This window comes from Cydia amplana, chromosome 25, assembly GCF_948474715.1.
Source record: "Cydia amplana chromosome 25, ilCydAmpl1.1, whole genome shotgun sequence".
NCBI classification, from domain to species: Eukaryota; Metazoa; Arthropoda; class Insecta; order Lepidoptera; family Tortricidae; genus Cydia; species Cydia amplana.
In genome coordinates this window covers 8908718-8924720 of record NC_086093.1, presented here as the reverse complement: position 1 = coordinate 8924720, position 16003 = coordinate 8908718, and the positions used below count along the sequence as shown (strand labels likewise).

Below are 16003 nucleotides of genomic sequence, written 5' to 3'. Positions count from 1 at the left end.
ATCTCCCTACAGATACGTGGAGCGTGCCGTCAAAAATCCAATGCTGTGTGCCTGAATGTGGCAACACCGAACAGGGGCAACCCGGAAAGGTGTTCTATGAGTTCCCCAGGGAGCCATTATGGTACCTAATTTACTTATTCCATTTACAAAATAATGCAAGAGCAATAGAGTTAGACCAAGATAAGTCTGCAGTGATCGTTTTTCGTCGTCAGATCGCTGTGACATCTTATAAGCATTGTTCGAATTGGGCCGCGTGCGTCATATTGCGCACTTCGCAAATATCGACGGAGGCTGAGGGACCTTGACGCGCCCTTCGGATTTGCGGGATACTGGGCCTCTACCGCGAAAACCGAAATTCGCAAATTGCGGGGATCTTTCTCTTTTACTCCAATGAAGTCGTAATTAGAGTGACAGAAAAAGATTTTACGTTTTTTTTTGTATTTTAGGGGTTATTTTATTTTTAACATAAGTAGGTATTTTAAAATTGGTGGCTTCTCCTACAGGCGTTCAAAATGGCTACGTCTGATCAACCGTCTCGACATGGCACCGACAGCCGAAGACCGGGTCTGTTCAGACCACTTCTCCCCTAATCAGTACACCGTCAAGAGAGCGTTGAGGGGGGACGCACTACCGACGATCGACAAGCGTAAGTATCTATCTCTGTCTCGGTCTATATTGTACTTGAAGAAAAAAAACTGTATATTTCTTATTTTGCTCCCCCAGAGCCAACGGCAACGCCTCAAATGAAAAGGAAACCAGAAGATACGAACGTGCCAACCAACAGCAAACAACCACGCCTAGAGACACAACCCGACATAGAACAAACAACTGAAACAACAATACAGACCAAAATAGAACTGGAAGAACCAACTACAGACTTAATAATCAAAGAAGAACCGATAGATTTTTTAAACATAGAAACCCAATGTCAAGACAATGATCCTCTAGCTATCGCAGAACCAAATAACGAAGAATTAATCAAGGTCAAAGAAGAACCAATCATAGAACCTTTACACATAGAAACACAATGTAAAGACAAAGATCCTTTAACTATTAAACCTGAGCCCGGCGTACGCACTACAGCAACTCAAACATTTTCTCGCAAAAAAAATTACCTAAGCGTTGCTTGTATTACTGGTGCCGAACAGATAAATCTAGCGCAAGGAATCAATGAACAAAAGACAACCAAATTAGCTCAAACGCAAACCACGGCGCCTCTTCTAGCGTACTTTACAGAGCCAATAAAGAGAAAGATGAAGGCAGAAATCAGGGACGCGAACAGAAAGACCAAGATATTGACCAACGCTTCTATGGACAAGAGTAGATTCCTGCAATGTTGCGACAGTTATCTAAACGAGAAGATCGCTCATATTGTAAAGACTCACTCACATATACAAGAAAAATTCAAAGGGAACCGATACGGAAATGATTTCAAAGTATTTGCACTGAATTTGTGTCTAAGCAATACGGAATCTTACAAATTTGTTGAGAAGATCTTCAATTTGCCGTCCAAGACCACGCTGAAACGATTACAAATGCCGGCCAGAACAGGAACTAATCCAAATCTGATGGAATACTTGAAAGTCAAAGTGAGCAAGATGTCTGAGAAGGAGAAGGTGTGTGCTATATGCTTTGATGTGATGAGAGTTAGCAAGAATCTTTGGTACGAAGTGAACAATGACTTTTTGTGTGGGATGCAGGAGATCGATCAAGTTTTAGGGCCTGAGCCGGCTGAATATGCCGCTGTGCTGATGATTAGAGGTTTATATTCGAAGTGGACACAGCCTGTTTCATTCTCATTCATGACGGAGAAGCGCCGGTATCCGGAGCTGAAGGAATGGATGCACAAGGTCATGGGAATAATGTTTGATATAGGACTGGACATCAAAGTTCTAGTAGTCGATTTAGAGAATGACTTCATGGATGTTTCTTTACCGGACGGTGAATACTATTTCGAAATGGATGAGAGGAAAATCTACCACTTTTATGATGTGAGGTACCTCTTTAAGAGTGCTAGAGACGCGCTCATGAAATATAACTTCCACGTAGGGTCAAAAGTTGCTAAATGGAGTCATATACTAAAGGTTTATGACAAAGACAGCGATCATGACTTAAGTCTGTTGCCTAAAATCACGGATGCACACGTAAGACCCTCTGGAGATGCAAAAGATGATGTCAATTTGGCAATTCAAATATTTAGCAACAGTGTCGCTGCTGCGATGAATTTTCATGTTATTTCTAACATGGCAAACCAGAACATAAAAGATACATTGGAATTGGTAGCCAAAATGGGCAGTATTTTCGACATATTAGCTTCAAAGTCTCTGGCAAAGGCTTATAAAGGAACGGATCAGCAGAAGAAAATATTGTCTGATGTTTTAGAATATCTCCAAAACTTAAATGTGAAAGATAAGCGTGGGAATGAAATTGAAGCTCAATTCGTTAATGGACTTAAAGTAAATATAAAATCAGCAGTTTCTCTATTAGAAGAGTTAAAGAAGGAAAACCTTCAGTACCTTAACACGAAGGTTTTAAGCAAGGACTGCTTGGAAGTGTATTTCGATGAATGCCGCCGCCTAGGAGGCAACTGTTGCGAGAAACCAACACCCATCATGTTCGCTCGTTCCTTCCGTCGCCTATTTCTAGTAAATTTAGTACACAAAGATGGTGACAGCGAAGACTTGAAATCAACGTTGTACAGAATAAGCGAATATATGAAAACAGACACTGAAAAGAAAGATGAACTCGAAGTGGATCGATTGAAACGAATATTAGGTGCCGGAGTCGGTGACATTAAAATACAATGGCCGTCAACTGAATATATAGCTGGATATCTAATTCGGAAGTGTCTAGAAAAGCATCCTTGTGAGAAATTTATAGAAAAACTGAGCACACATTACGATATCCCTGTTGAAGAGAATGCGGAGACGCTACTTGAAAATTTTCGAAAGTATAATGCAGAGAACGTAAACAGTATCCATCTTCTCAAACCTCCTGGTTACCTGGTAGATTTTGTAGACCTAATGGATCAGAAATACTGCGAGTATTTCACTAGACAGGACAAAGACCCGATGTATTTCGCTTGGAACACATATAAATTTATGGAAGGAGATACTTTTGAATTACCGTGTGAATGTTTTCCATTGAAGTTTATGAAGGTGTTGTTCATAAGGCTGAAGATTGAACATTCTATCCGAGAGCATAATAAGTATAGTAAGAATCCCCGCAAACCAAGACATCTGCAGAGGAAACAAGTTACTAAGAAGAGTAAATAAATTAAGTAGGTACCTATGTAATATACTTATTTACTGTTTCTTTTATTCCTAAGGATCCTAATTGGACACAGAAAGTACACAGTTTAGCAGAAAGGATGCATTCACCAAATTCTGATCTCTGGCATTAAAATAATAACATGACGTATGTTTTTCTTATTTTTCGGTTTTTTGATTATATCTCAGAAAAGTCGGAAACTATGCGTCTTAGCGACATGGCCAGTTGGCCACTTATACAAAATGAAAGGTGATTTAATTTGTTACTTACAAGTTTTATTTGGTCAAGAGTTTCGATATCTTGTAGGTGTAGTTTTTCAGATATCCGCTTTTGAAGGTTTATTTAGGGCTCTCAATTTTATCTTGATTATCTAGGTATAAGTACCTAGGGGCTATCCACAAATTACGTCATCTATTTTTGACGATTTTTGACTCCGACGTCCAGACCCCCCCCCCCTAATTTGAAATGACGTAATTTGTGAATAGCCCCCTACCGTAAAATTTAGTAGGTAAACTTTTGTCGTCACTAGATATAAAATGACGCTAAATTGCCAAAGGTTAGTTTCAAGACCTGAAACTAGTTTTTATTAACTAAGTAAGTAGGTATAAATAAAGACCTTAAGCGCTACAGAACATATACAACATGAAACCTTTTGGTAGTGAATGTATCCCAGCGGCAGCGACTGGTTCATTCCAAATTTAGAATGATCAATATAAACAGCGACGTTGCCAGCTCGCCTTTGCTCTCTACTCGCAAGTATTTACACGATACAACGTATTGACATAAAAGGGAAATACTAAAACACAACCGTATTGCAAACCAATAAAGCTCAAATTCGAATAGTCGTTGGCATTGCTTAACCTATTCTAGAATGTTGGTACGATGTAAACAAGTTAATTAGTCATTGGATTATGAACTTTATTACGTAAGATGTAAGATGTGAAATACAAGTGGCTTTGATTCGAATTTTAAATGGCGTGACAGATTGTAAGTGGGAATCGTGAAAACACTCACGTAGCGAAATGTGTTTGTTTGTCTTACAAATCTTCCGATATAGTTATCCACAATGCATTACAGTAAATGAAAATGTTGTAATAAGTTATTATACCTACCTATAGGTTACCCAGCTTGTAGAACTTAAACTTAAATTTGTAGAAAAAAATCCGGACAAGTGCGAGTCGGACTCGGAAAAAGTACGGAACCCTCGGTGGGCGAGTCCGACTCGCACTAGTCGCACTTGTCCGTTTTATTTCCTTTGTAGGGTATGTATACCCTTTTAATAGGGTTCCGTATTTTCCTTTTTTCACGTTCCTTGGTTTATGTTATGAATACTTATGAATCACTTATGAATGAATATTAAATTTTGTCGTTTTTATTAATTAACGAACATAAAGTTTTTTTTTTAATCTTGTTTATTTTATAAGCCATACATCTTATGATTAAGTCGGCTGAGTATAATAAAGTTAATAATATAACTTTCCACCGTTTGTACCGTTATTCAAGTAAAACGTTTTAAAACCCCATTTTGAGGTTATAAACCGAATGCATGCACGTTATTATGTTAAATTACATTTGTTTATTATTTCCATATCATTTAAGGGTATAAATAAAGACAAGGAAATGAATTTAAAAACAATAATATTAAATTTCTAATTACTTATTGACAATTAGCAGTAATTTAGTAATTTTGCTTCAGAGTTCCGCAAGATTTGTATAGAGGGCACTTATTTCAATACATGTAGCGTAGATCAAGTGAATGTTTAGATACTTTAGATGCGTTACTAAGTATTGTTATAATTTTAACATTTTTATATTTACATTTACATAGGTTTTCAAATAGCAGTTAGGTATTACTTAATCAAAATAGAGGTGTTGTGGCATCTTTTAACGTACATTTTCCGTTATTAAAGGTAACTGGTAAAGTAAGTTAAGTAAAGTAAAGTAAGTAAGTTTTCAAAAAGCTCTTGAGCTACCCTACCCTTGGTGCTGATAGCACCAGCGCATCTTCATGAGTCCTGGACGCTCGGAGCAGAACCGGTCGTCCATCCGCGGCCGCGCCCGCGCACCGCGCCCCGCGCACCGCGTACGCCATTATCTCACCAACCGCGACACACGAAACACGACGGCTCGCGCCCGTCCCGCTCGCGATAGACTGTACGCGCCGCGCTCTGATTTATTGTAACGGTCAATTGGTAGTTTTTAATATATTTTTGCATAAGTTTTACAGTCCACTTATTTCTCTCCAGTAGCTAGACCAACAACCCTACTTTTCTCTTTTTCATATAAACAAATTGTAACTTGTAAGGTTAGCTACTCTATTCGTAATGTGCTGCCATCAATCGAATTTACTCTAGAATCTTGAGAAAGAACATAAATCATAATACACAGGTGATGTCAGTGTAGATAAAAAACGTTTTACACCTGTAAACTTGTAGGTTATAAAACGTCCATGTGTGAACCAGGGATGTTGCGAATATCCGCATCCGCATCCGCAACCGCGGAACTTCCGCATTATTCTCAACATCCGCATCCGCATAAAATCGATGCGGATGCGGATGCGGATGTGGAACAGGTCGGTACAGGAACGTCTTAGCATCGGTATAAGTGTTAGACTGCTAGGAAATTTCGTCATTAGCCAAAAAACCTATTAGAAATTAGCAGTCAAGCGTGAGTGGAACTTAATGTACGGAACCCTTGGAACGCGAGTCCGACTCGCACTTGGCCGGTTTTTGGAAATAAAAATTACTAAAATGTAATTATTTGACGTTTTTTATGTATCTATCTTGACATCCGCATCCGCATCCGCGGATGTGAGCCTTTAAAAATCCGCATCCGCATCCGCATCCGCGGACGTCAAAAAATCGGCATCCGCAACATCTCTGGTATGAACTACTCACCCCCATCTCCCTCAACCTCAAGGAACACTTCTTTCTCCTCCCCCTCGCCCTCCATCTCGGCGTAGAGCTGCCCGTGCACGCGCCAGAGATAATATGCGTCTTCAGATTAGCTGTAGTGGTCTTGTACGAGATGTGCTGGTATAGGCTACCTACTCACCCCCATCTCCCTCAAGGAACACTTCTTTCTCCTCCCCCTCGCCCTCCATCTCGGCATAGAGCTGCTCGTGCACGCGTCGGAGATGCGTCTTCAGATTAGCTGTAGTGGTCTTGTACGAGATGTGCTGGTATAGGCTACCTACTCACCCCCATCTCCCTCAAGGAACACTTCTTTCTCCTCCCCCTCGCCCTCCATCTCGGCATAGAGCTGCTCGTGCACGCGTCGGAGATGCGTCTTCAGATTAGCTGTAGTGGTCTTGTACGAGATGTGCTGGTATAGGCTACCTACTCACCCCCATCTCCCTCAAGGAACACTTCTTTCTCCTCCCCCTCCCCCTCCATCTCGGCGTAGAGCTGCTCGTGCACGCGTCGGAGATGCGTCTTGAGGTTGGCCGTGGTGGTCTTGTACGAGATGGTGCGCTGGCACTCGTTGCAGCTCGCGACTTTCTTCTCATTGTCGAACACCTGTGGATTAAAAGATAAAGATAAAAGATAGTTTATTCAAGTAGGCATAATTACAATGCGCTTATGAACGTCAAATAAAGTTACCTGCACCTGCACGGATTGCACCTGTTACGTAGTATACAGTGATTTTATCGCGACTCGCGCATATGACACCTTTAGTCAGCTTACTATTATGCTGACTATGTGTTCAATCGCTAACAACAACAAAAAATTAAAAATAAGACCGGAAGTAATAACACATGATGAAAATCCAATTAGATGCTTATCAGTCTTGCAAGATAGTTAATATCTTAAACAAACAAAAAAAAACGTTTTTTGCGGTAGCCTGGTTTAATTTTTAACGGCAGCGCACATGTGACACCTCAGTACTCTAGTATCAGATGGATCGTACGTTTATTTACCGCCATTGTGTCAAGACGAAATACATATGTACTTGAAAACAGCTCTAGCGAAAATTTGTTGCCGGTGCGTACCTATCAGTATGAGTGTTGAAGAACGAAACGACAACCAGCTTCAAATCGTTTATTTATTTAGGTTCTCAATATAAAACGTAAATATTTCATTCGAAAATTTACTCAAAATTTAAGTATCTTACCTCAAAATATTCCCATACAGAGGACCTACTCTTCCTAATTTTCATAACCTTCCCCGGTGTCTCAGTTACCGGAATACTCATAAATGCATCGTTATGCTTATGCTTCAAATGATTTTTGAGGTTATGCGAGGTGGACCTATAATTAAACATGTTATGGCACAATTTACATTCAGCCTCCTTATTCTCGTCGTCCACTTTATCAAAGTATTCCCAAATCATATTCTTCCCGCGTCTACCAGAGTCACTCATTTTCGTTAAATAACTGGTTAAATTAACGGGAATAACGAGAAACGCGTTGACGCCAAGATGGCGGGCCGGGCACTGACGGCGCGCGGCTGCGATTCGTAACGCATGGTTCTAAAAAAGCTTAAGTGCTTATTGAGAATAAAGAAAAAGCTACTGTAAATCGTAGTAATAAGGTTTAGAATTGGTGTTAAAAATTTAAGCTATAGGACGTTTTGCGATCCAAGTTATTTAATAAACGGATTTTATTTTTCATGGAGAGTTGGCAACGTAGTAAAAAGTTCCGTTATTTTAATACTTACAATTAGTGATAAGTGATAAATTGATAACTTCTTCCGACTTGTCGGAAACCGGTGTTGCTCGAAGATTGATAATCTGATATTTATAGTTGCTTAAAATAACTTAGTTTCATAATTCTTACTAATATTATAATATATATGCGAATGTAATTCGGTCTGTCTATTGCTTCTACTCTACAAACACAGCGCTGAACCGATTTAGGTGAAATTTGCTATGGAGATGGAGATAGTTTGAGGCCCGAGGAAGGACATAGGGCAGTTTTTATTTAGATAAATGATAGAGTACCTAACCTGTATTCGGGTAATTTTGAAACGTTCATTCACTTACCTGAACGAATTTTGTCAGAGTGGGGACTTACCTACTTTTCTAAGTAAGTAGGTAGTATGTACTTATACCTACCTACCTACTTTATATGATTTCTTCAGAACTTCCAAATTAAATAAAACTATCTATGATACAAAACATTTATTTTATTTAAATAAATCATTCATCTTTTAGTTTTGTTAATCTTATTACACTCCTTAACACTACTGAATATCTTAAGTCGAATATACAGAACCCTCAAAAACTTATTAGGAAAACATTCACATGGCATCTTAAAGGAATCTTTCTCTATAATAGAATACAAGTTCCAACCAAAATTCATATTATCCTTCGCACTTTTGTAATATTCGTTAAATCTCTTTTCCATTAAATTTACGAATTCCAGTAATAGTACAGGAGGTTGAATATCACATATTTTATCAACATTTTTATTATTATAAAACTGAAACGTATTTAACAATACATCATGGCTCTGTGTTTCAAAATTATAATAATCACATATATTTTTTACAGCTTTCTCACATGTATGGTTTTCAAGACATTTGCGTAGGATATATCCAGCTATGTACTCGTTTGAAGGCCAGGAAATCTTATAGTCGTTAATGCCTATACTTAAACGTGTAGCATCTTCTGTCACCTCCATTTTATCCATATCTCCTTTGACATATTCAGATATTTTGACTAAAGTTCCCATCATGTCTTCTCCAGTTGCAGTATTTTTTGTGTTATTCAAAATATTACTCAAAAATAGCTTTCTGAATCCTCTGGTGAATTCAATAGGAGTGGGTAGCTCCGATACACGTTTGGTGTCTTTGAAATAGTCTTGCATAAAATCCTTGCTAAGATTTTTTGTTAGTAAATAATTCATTTTACATTTCTTTAAATCTGCTGCCAAAGACTTGATACATTTCACTGTGAATATCAGTCCAGTGACGAATTTGCTTTCAGTAACATTTCCGTTATTGTTTTTCATTTGTATTCTTTTGAAATACTCAACAATTTCCTTTAAGAATTTATTTTGCGCAGTCGTAGATCTGTAAGCGTTTGTTAAACTTCTTGAGTACAATATATCGTATAATTCCTTCATATTGTTCATAAATTCAACTGTAGCTTTAATCTCTTTATTTTGCAAGCGACCGACTACGTAAAAATGCATGGCGGCAGCTAAATCGCTGCTAAAAAGTTGCGTCGCCAATTTAACATCGTTTTTTGATGTATCGTCAGGTCTCACATGTTTATCTGTCAAACTTGACAGTACTCTCAATTCCTGTGTCTTATCAGAATCATAAACGTTCAGAACATGCTGCCATTTAATGACAGAGCTGCCTATATGGAAATCGTTTTCTATTAATTCGTCTCTAGCCGTTTTCAAAAGATCTGGAAAGTCAATTATGTTATAAATTTTTCCACCTTTAATTTCAAAGTAAGGCTCTTCGGGAAGATCTAGAAATTCCTCATCTGGGCTTGTTATTAGTGCTTTAACATTTAAGCCCATATCGAAGAGATACTCTATGGTTGCATGCAGCCACGCTTGTATCTCTGGATGTCTGCGCTTCTCAGCCACGAAAGCGAAGGACACTGGTTGTTTCCATCTAGTATAAAGTCCACGCACTGCTATTAAAACAGCATACTCCGCTTGCTTCTCCCCAACAACGCCATCTATTTCTTCCAGTCCACACAAATAATCAAGACCCACATCATAATATAGATTCTTTTTTAGCTGGACCACATCAACACACACAACACACTGCTTCCCTAAGATCGACATTTGCTCTATTTTAACTTTCAGAGCCTCCATTAGGCAGGGGTTCAATCCACTCCTCACTGGCATTCTGAACCGTTTTATAACATCTTTCGAAGGCAAATCGAAGAACTTTTCAACGAATTTATAAGATTTAGGATTCCACAAGTACAATTTCATTGCGAAAATCTTAAACTCATCTGGATATTTATGTCCAACAAACTTATTTGTCAGATAAGCGTGTGATTTAACGAAATTAGCTATCTTCTCGTCTAAATATTTATCGCATCCTTTTAGAAACTGTGTCTTCTCCATAGTTGGGTTCTCAGCTCCATGCAAATTCTTATTAGCTTCGTCCAATTCTTTTCCAAGCTTTCGCTTAACATCTTCAATGAATACTTCTACCAATTCTGGGGCAGTTTGTGAAGCGACTGATCTGTTCATTATATCTGCTAGTCTATTATCTTTAGGTGGTGGTATATTGATATGTTCTACAGCAGAATACGTTGCTTTTCTGTAGAAAGCTTCTTTCATATCTGTCTGTGTTCCAATATTGACTTGGTGGTCTAAATAAGTTGGTTCGGGCAGTTCTGGTATGTTGCGCATTTTAGTCATTTTAAGTCTATTTTCTTGGTGTGGTACTTGAGTTTTGATTGGTACTTGTGTTGGTTTCAATAGTCTTGGATTAAATGATATTTGTCTTAGATTCAATGATATTTGTCTTGGATTAAATGATATTTGTCTTGGATTAAATGATATTTGTAATGGGTTGAATGGTATCTGTGTTGCGTTCAATGATGTTTTAGTTGCGTTTACTGATGTTTGTGTAACGTTCACTGATGTTTGTGTTACGGTCACTGATGTTTGTGTCGCGTTCATTGGTACAATTATCGGAGTATGTTGAGGTAGTGTGACAAGTCCTGGAGTCAGATTACTTAATTTTGAATAAAGAATCGGTGCAGTGCTGCATTGTGGTAGAACTGGAATTATGCCTGTACTGTTTACTGTTTGTGTTGTATGTTGAAACACTTGTATGTTTGGTATACTTTTAATTTCAGCCTGGCCCGGTGATGGTTGAGATTTCTCGACAAAGGTGCAGGCGGGAGGGGCCTCAGGCTCAAATTTGATTTCGATCTCAAAGTCATCTTCAGTTTTCAATGGTGCTGACAAGGCCACAGAACCTGTAATGTGAATAAATGTTGTCAAAAAACAAATCTATGTAAAAAGTTAATATGATGTGATTAATATAAAAATACTGGAGAAGAAATTAACTAGAGAAAATAGATCAATACACCGAAAGAACCTAATAAGAACTGTCTACGACAACAAGTCACCGCGCGGGGCGCGGGCGCGCGGGGAACAGATACGGACCCCACCACACTCCATTAGCTCCAGCGGCACCCACAACGCCGCACGCGTCTTACATACTATTTTTATCTCATAATACGCTTGTATCAGTATCGGATATTAAATCCCTATTTTTATCATACATCAAGATCTTTTACTTGCACCATAATCGCCTGCAAGTTTTTGGCGACCGTGACAGGACTAGTCACCTCAAGACATCTGCGCGTACGCGACATAGCAACAGGGAAGGCAGAACGTTCGAGAAGCACGAACAAAGAAACTGCAGCGCGCAACCTTTGGACTGCATGCCACGCGGGTCTCGACGGCGATCTACTTCCAGGGGAGTGCTCAATCCTTATCCTTTACCCTTTTACCTATCCTAGTTTTGATTTTGTGCTTAGCGTACTTTATTCCAAAAAATAATTACGACTTTTAGTAAATTTCTAAGATTCCGCTAATCATCTTTCTTATCTTGAGTGCATTCTTCGTCTATGCTGCTACGCGCCTATACTTGCCTATACATAATTCAGCATTAAAATCATTATAAAAATTAAAAACATTTTAAGCCTAAAAGCACTTAATCCATTGGCCTGCTGGAGCTAATCAACCTTAATCTATAAGTCATAAAGTGCTAATTGCATTGCATCTTGAATTGCACTGCTTAATATTATAATTAATCTTTAAGTTGTTTACGTAAAATAATAAGTGCTTGTGCACCGAACACGCCCTTGTTCACGCTTTCTTTATACAAAGCATTCCTTAAACATTATTTCGCTAAGATATTTCATAAAAGCAATTAATTTAAGTAACTTTAAATAAGTAAAATTACGTTTTTACCAGTAAATAATTACTATCTCACATTATTAAACATAGTGTTTATTCCTCAAAGGTCCAAACCATTAGATACCTTATATACTTGCATCATAGCTCATTTCGTTTCGGGCCGACATTTCCAGGATAAATCCTTCGGACTGACTGCGCTCGCGTCGGCGGTGCCTGCCTACTCGCTGCAGTGCCGACCTACTTCGCGTCAGCTGTTCGAGCGAGACTTGACCTACTTTCGCGCGGTGTCTCCGCGCACCTGGAACTCCTGCCTGGTTTGATGCACAGTTTTCTTATCTTGTTTATTGATTGCCCTTTACTAGATCTTGTTTATTACCGTTTTTGTGTTGGGTCATTATTTATCCATTTCAACTTTAGTGTCTCGCATATAAATATTAATATAACATAATGACTACACCCACCTCTCCTAACGGCGGCGTAGACATAGGTGCGCTTGAAAATGAATTAAAGCTTAAAGATTTAATTAAACAACGCGGTTCAATTAGAGGTAGACTGACACATTTTGAACAGTTTATTGAAGAGTTGAAAAGGATAAAACCTGACCAAATTTCTGAAGCGCAATTTAATGAATTGAATTTGCGAATTGCAAAAATGGAAGCTTTATTCTGTGATTTTGAGAGATGTCAAAGTCAAATAGAATTATCTTATCCTAACCCGGATGAACAAATTCGCGAAAGAGAGAAAACTGAAAAACGGTTTTACAGTGATATTGCCAGTGCTCAAACATTATTAAAATTGCGACCCATAAATAATGAGGATAAACAAAGTTCGTACAGTAGTTGCTCACGTCAGGATAACGTTAACGTAAAATTACCTGTTATCAAATTACCAGTGTTTGACGGTAATTACTTTTTGTGGTTGGAATTCCGCGATACATTCGAGTCATTAATAAACAATAATGAAACTATCCCTGACATTAACAAATTCCACTATTTACGATCGTCCTTAGAAGGGAGCGCGGCACTTGTAATCAAGTCAATTGAATTTTCTTCACAAAATTACAAGGTCGCATGGGATTTGTTATGCCAGAGGTATAATAACAAGAAAATTCTTATTAATAATCACCTGAAGGCTCTCTTTAAAATAGATCCTTTAACCAGAGAATCACATAAATCTTTAAGATACTTAATTGACCTTGTGACCAAAAACCTGAGGGCACTGACTACGCTTGGACAGCCGGTTGACCAATGGGACACGCTGATTATATTTATGGTGTCCAGTAAACTGGACTCGACCACTAGTGGTAAGTGGGAGGAGTATAGAAACAATCTCTCCGACTTGCCACTCTTGGACGAATTTATCGAGTTTCTTCGCAATCGAGCGGACATTTTAGAAACTACATTAGCTAACAGACATGAAAAAAGCGTCTCTCATATTCCTAAAGATAGTCATCCAAAAAGTGAACATAAGGGCTCATTCACAAAAAATGAATATAAAGGCCCATTCACACAAAATGAACATAAAGGCTCATTCACACATAGTAAATTTGCAAAAAGTTTCCTCACGTCCAGTACTCCTAAACCGGTAGGTTCATCGTGTCCAATGTGTAGTCAGGGTCACAGAATCATAGACTGCGAATCATTCAAATCTTTACCGCTCGAAAGCAAGTGGAGCGAAGCCTTAAAGTTAAATCTTTGCACCAACTGTTTACGACGCGGACATGAAACACGTAATTGTAAATTAGGAGAATGTAGATTATGTCATAAGAAGCATAACACATTACTGCATAAAGATAATAACGTAACTAAACCCTTGTCTGCGACGACACCCACGGTTGGAACATCAAATGACCTTGAAGTAGTCAACCAACCGCATAGGGCTTTATCAGTCCGATCAGATAAGCAGATTATGCTTGGTACCGCGTTAGTTAAGGTATCCAATCCCAACACAAATGTATCATATGTAGCTCGCGCTGTCCTTGATGCCGGCAGCCAACCTTGCTTCATTACTGAAAACATAAAAAATAAACTTGGATTAGGGAATCCTGAACCCGATTCTTTAGATATATCGGGCATTAAAAACATTAAACTCTCAGCATCCGATCGATGCGATGTAGTTGTCAGCTCCATGTCAAATCAGTTCCAAGTGACGCTAAACTGCTTAGTCCTTAATGAGATTACAGATCAGTTGCCCAACTTACCTGTAGACCTTACTCAACTAAACATACCTAAACATATTCAGCTCGCTGATCCTGAATTCCATAAAGTTTCTGATGTCGATATATTGATAGGTGCCGAAGTATTTTACGAACTGTTAGGTTTTGAAAAAATACGTCTAGGCCAAGATTTACCCCTTCTTGTAAGTACAGAATTCGGCTGGATCGTAGCAGGTCGTTTAATTCCAACTCATGTTCCTAATTCTAAAACGTCGCAAAAGCTTCATAGTTTTTTCACAAAGGAAATTAGTGAAAAGTTGACCAAGTTCTGGAACCTTGAAGAACTTCCAGAAGCCAAAGCTCCCTTGTCAGCTGACGAGGAGTTTTGTGAAGAGCACTTTAAAGCTCATACTTACCGTTTACCAGATGGCAGGTTCACAGTTCAGATGCCACTGAAAGAAACCCCTGAAAAGTCATTAGGCGATTCTTACCGAGGTGCTGCCAAGCGATTTTATACCTTAGAGAAAAAATTAAATAAAGATCCTAATTTGAAAAAACAATATAGTGATTTTATACATGAATACGAGTCTTTAGGTCATCTCACACGAATCGATAAGCCGACATTCGGTTATTATCTAGCACATTTCTGCGTTATAAGAGAAAATAGTGAAAGTACCAAATTGAGAGTAGTCTTTGACGGAAGCATGAAAAGTGCCTCCTTAAAAAGCCTTAACGACATACAATGTGTAGGCCCTGTCGTACAAGACGACCTCTTTAATATTTTAATCAGGTTCCGTCAACATAAATATGTTTTTACGGGAGACATAGAAAAATGTTATCGCCAAATCCTAATTCATGATTCGCAACGAAACTTACAGTTAATATTATGGCGCGAAGATGACACAAAGCCTTTAGAAGTGCTTCAATTGAATACTGTCTCCTACGGCACGGCCTCAGCACCATTCTTAAGCACACGGTGCCTTTTACAGCTCGCATTAGAATGCCCGGATCCTTTAGTATCTGAAGTCATAAAAAGTGATTGCTATATGGATGATATCTTAACAGGTGCAGACAGTAAAGAAACTTTGTCTCACGTACTCAACGGAGTAGTAGGCACACTTAATTCGGCATGCTTTCCAGTGCATAAATTCCGTAGCAACTGTCCTGAAATATTTAAGGATTCGGTAGTATCTGACAATCTAAACCTAAGTAAACAGTCCAGTGTTCTAGGTGTACAGTGGACACCAAACACTGACAATCTTGCATTTGCGATTGAACCAATTCCTAAAGATGAAATCGTTACAAAGAGAACAATCTTATCTAACACTTGTAAGATATTTGACCCTCTTGGGCTCCTAAGTGCTTGCACTATTACACTTAAAATCTTACTTCAAAAACTGTGGTCTATCAAGTTGACTTGGGATGAGGAGGTACCCGCGGACATTAAGAAAACGTGGCTTAAACTACATAACGACTTGAATGCTTTACTTTCAGTTTCTGTACCTAGACATGTACAATGTTCATCTCCTGTCGCTTGTGCGATCCATTGTTTTGTAGACGCATCTAAAGACGCTTACGCGGCTTGCGTATACGTACGCACCACGGATAGTTCAGGCTTCATAACTGTCAGATTGCTTTGCGCAAAAACCCGAGTCTGTCCCCTTAAAGTTCAGACTATACCTAAACTTGAATTGTCAGCAGCCCTATTGGGCGCTCGACTCGTTTCC

General features: G+C 38.7%; 1 protein-coding gene and 1 long non-coding RNA gene across 2 annotated transcripts; one reads left to right on the top strand and one right to left on the bottom strand.

The window, feature by feature from the left end:
• Nucleotides 1-26: 26 nt before the first annotated feature.
• Nucleotides 27-823, top strand: LOC134659631 (uncharacterized). The gene is made up of 3 exons (XR_010097820.1): nucleotides 27-121; nucleotides 504-646; nucleotides 724-823. It is a non-coding gene; the product is annotated as an uncharacterized LOC134659631 (long non-coding RNA).
• Nucleotides 824-8396: 7573 nt separating this feature from the next.
• On the bottom strand, nucleotides 8397-10659 carry LOC134659494 (uncharacterized). The gene has a single exon (XM_063515138.1). The coding sequence runs from the start codon at nucleotides 10604-10606 to the stop codon at nucleotides 8414-8416; it is 2193 nt and encodes a 730-aa protein (XP_063371208.1). The 5' UTR covers nucleotides 10607-10659; the 3' UTR covers nucleotides 8397-8413.
• Between the last annotated feature and the right edge of the window lie 5344 nt (nucleotides 10660-16003).

What these genes read in the sequence shown, in the direction of transcription:
- LOC134659494 (XM_063515138.1), bottom strand. Translation starts at nt 10,606, where the DNA reads ATGACTAAAATGCGCAACATACCAGAACTGCCCGAACCAACTTATTTA.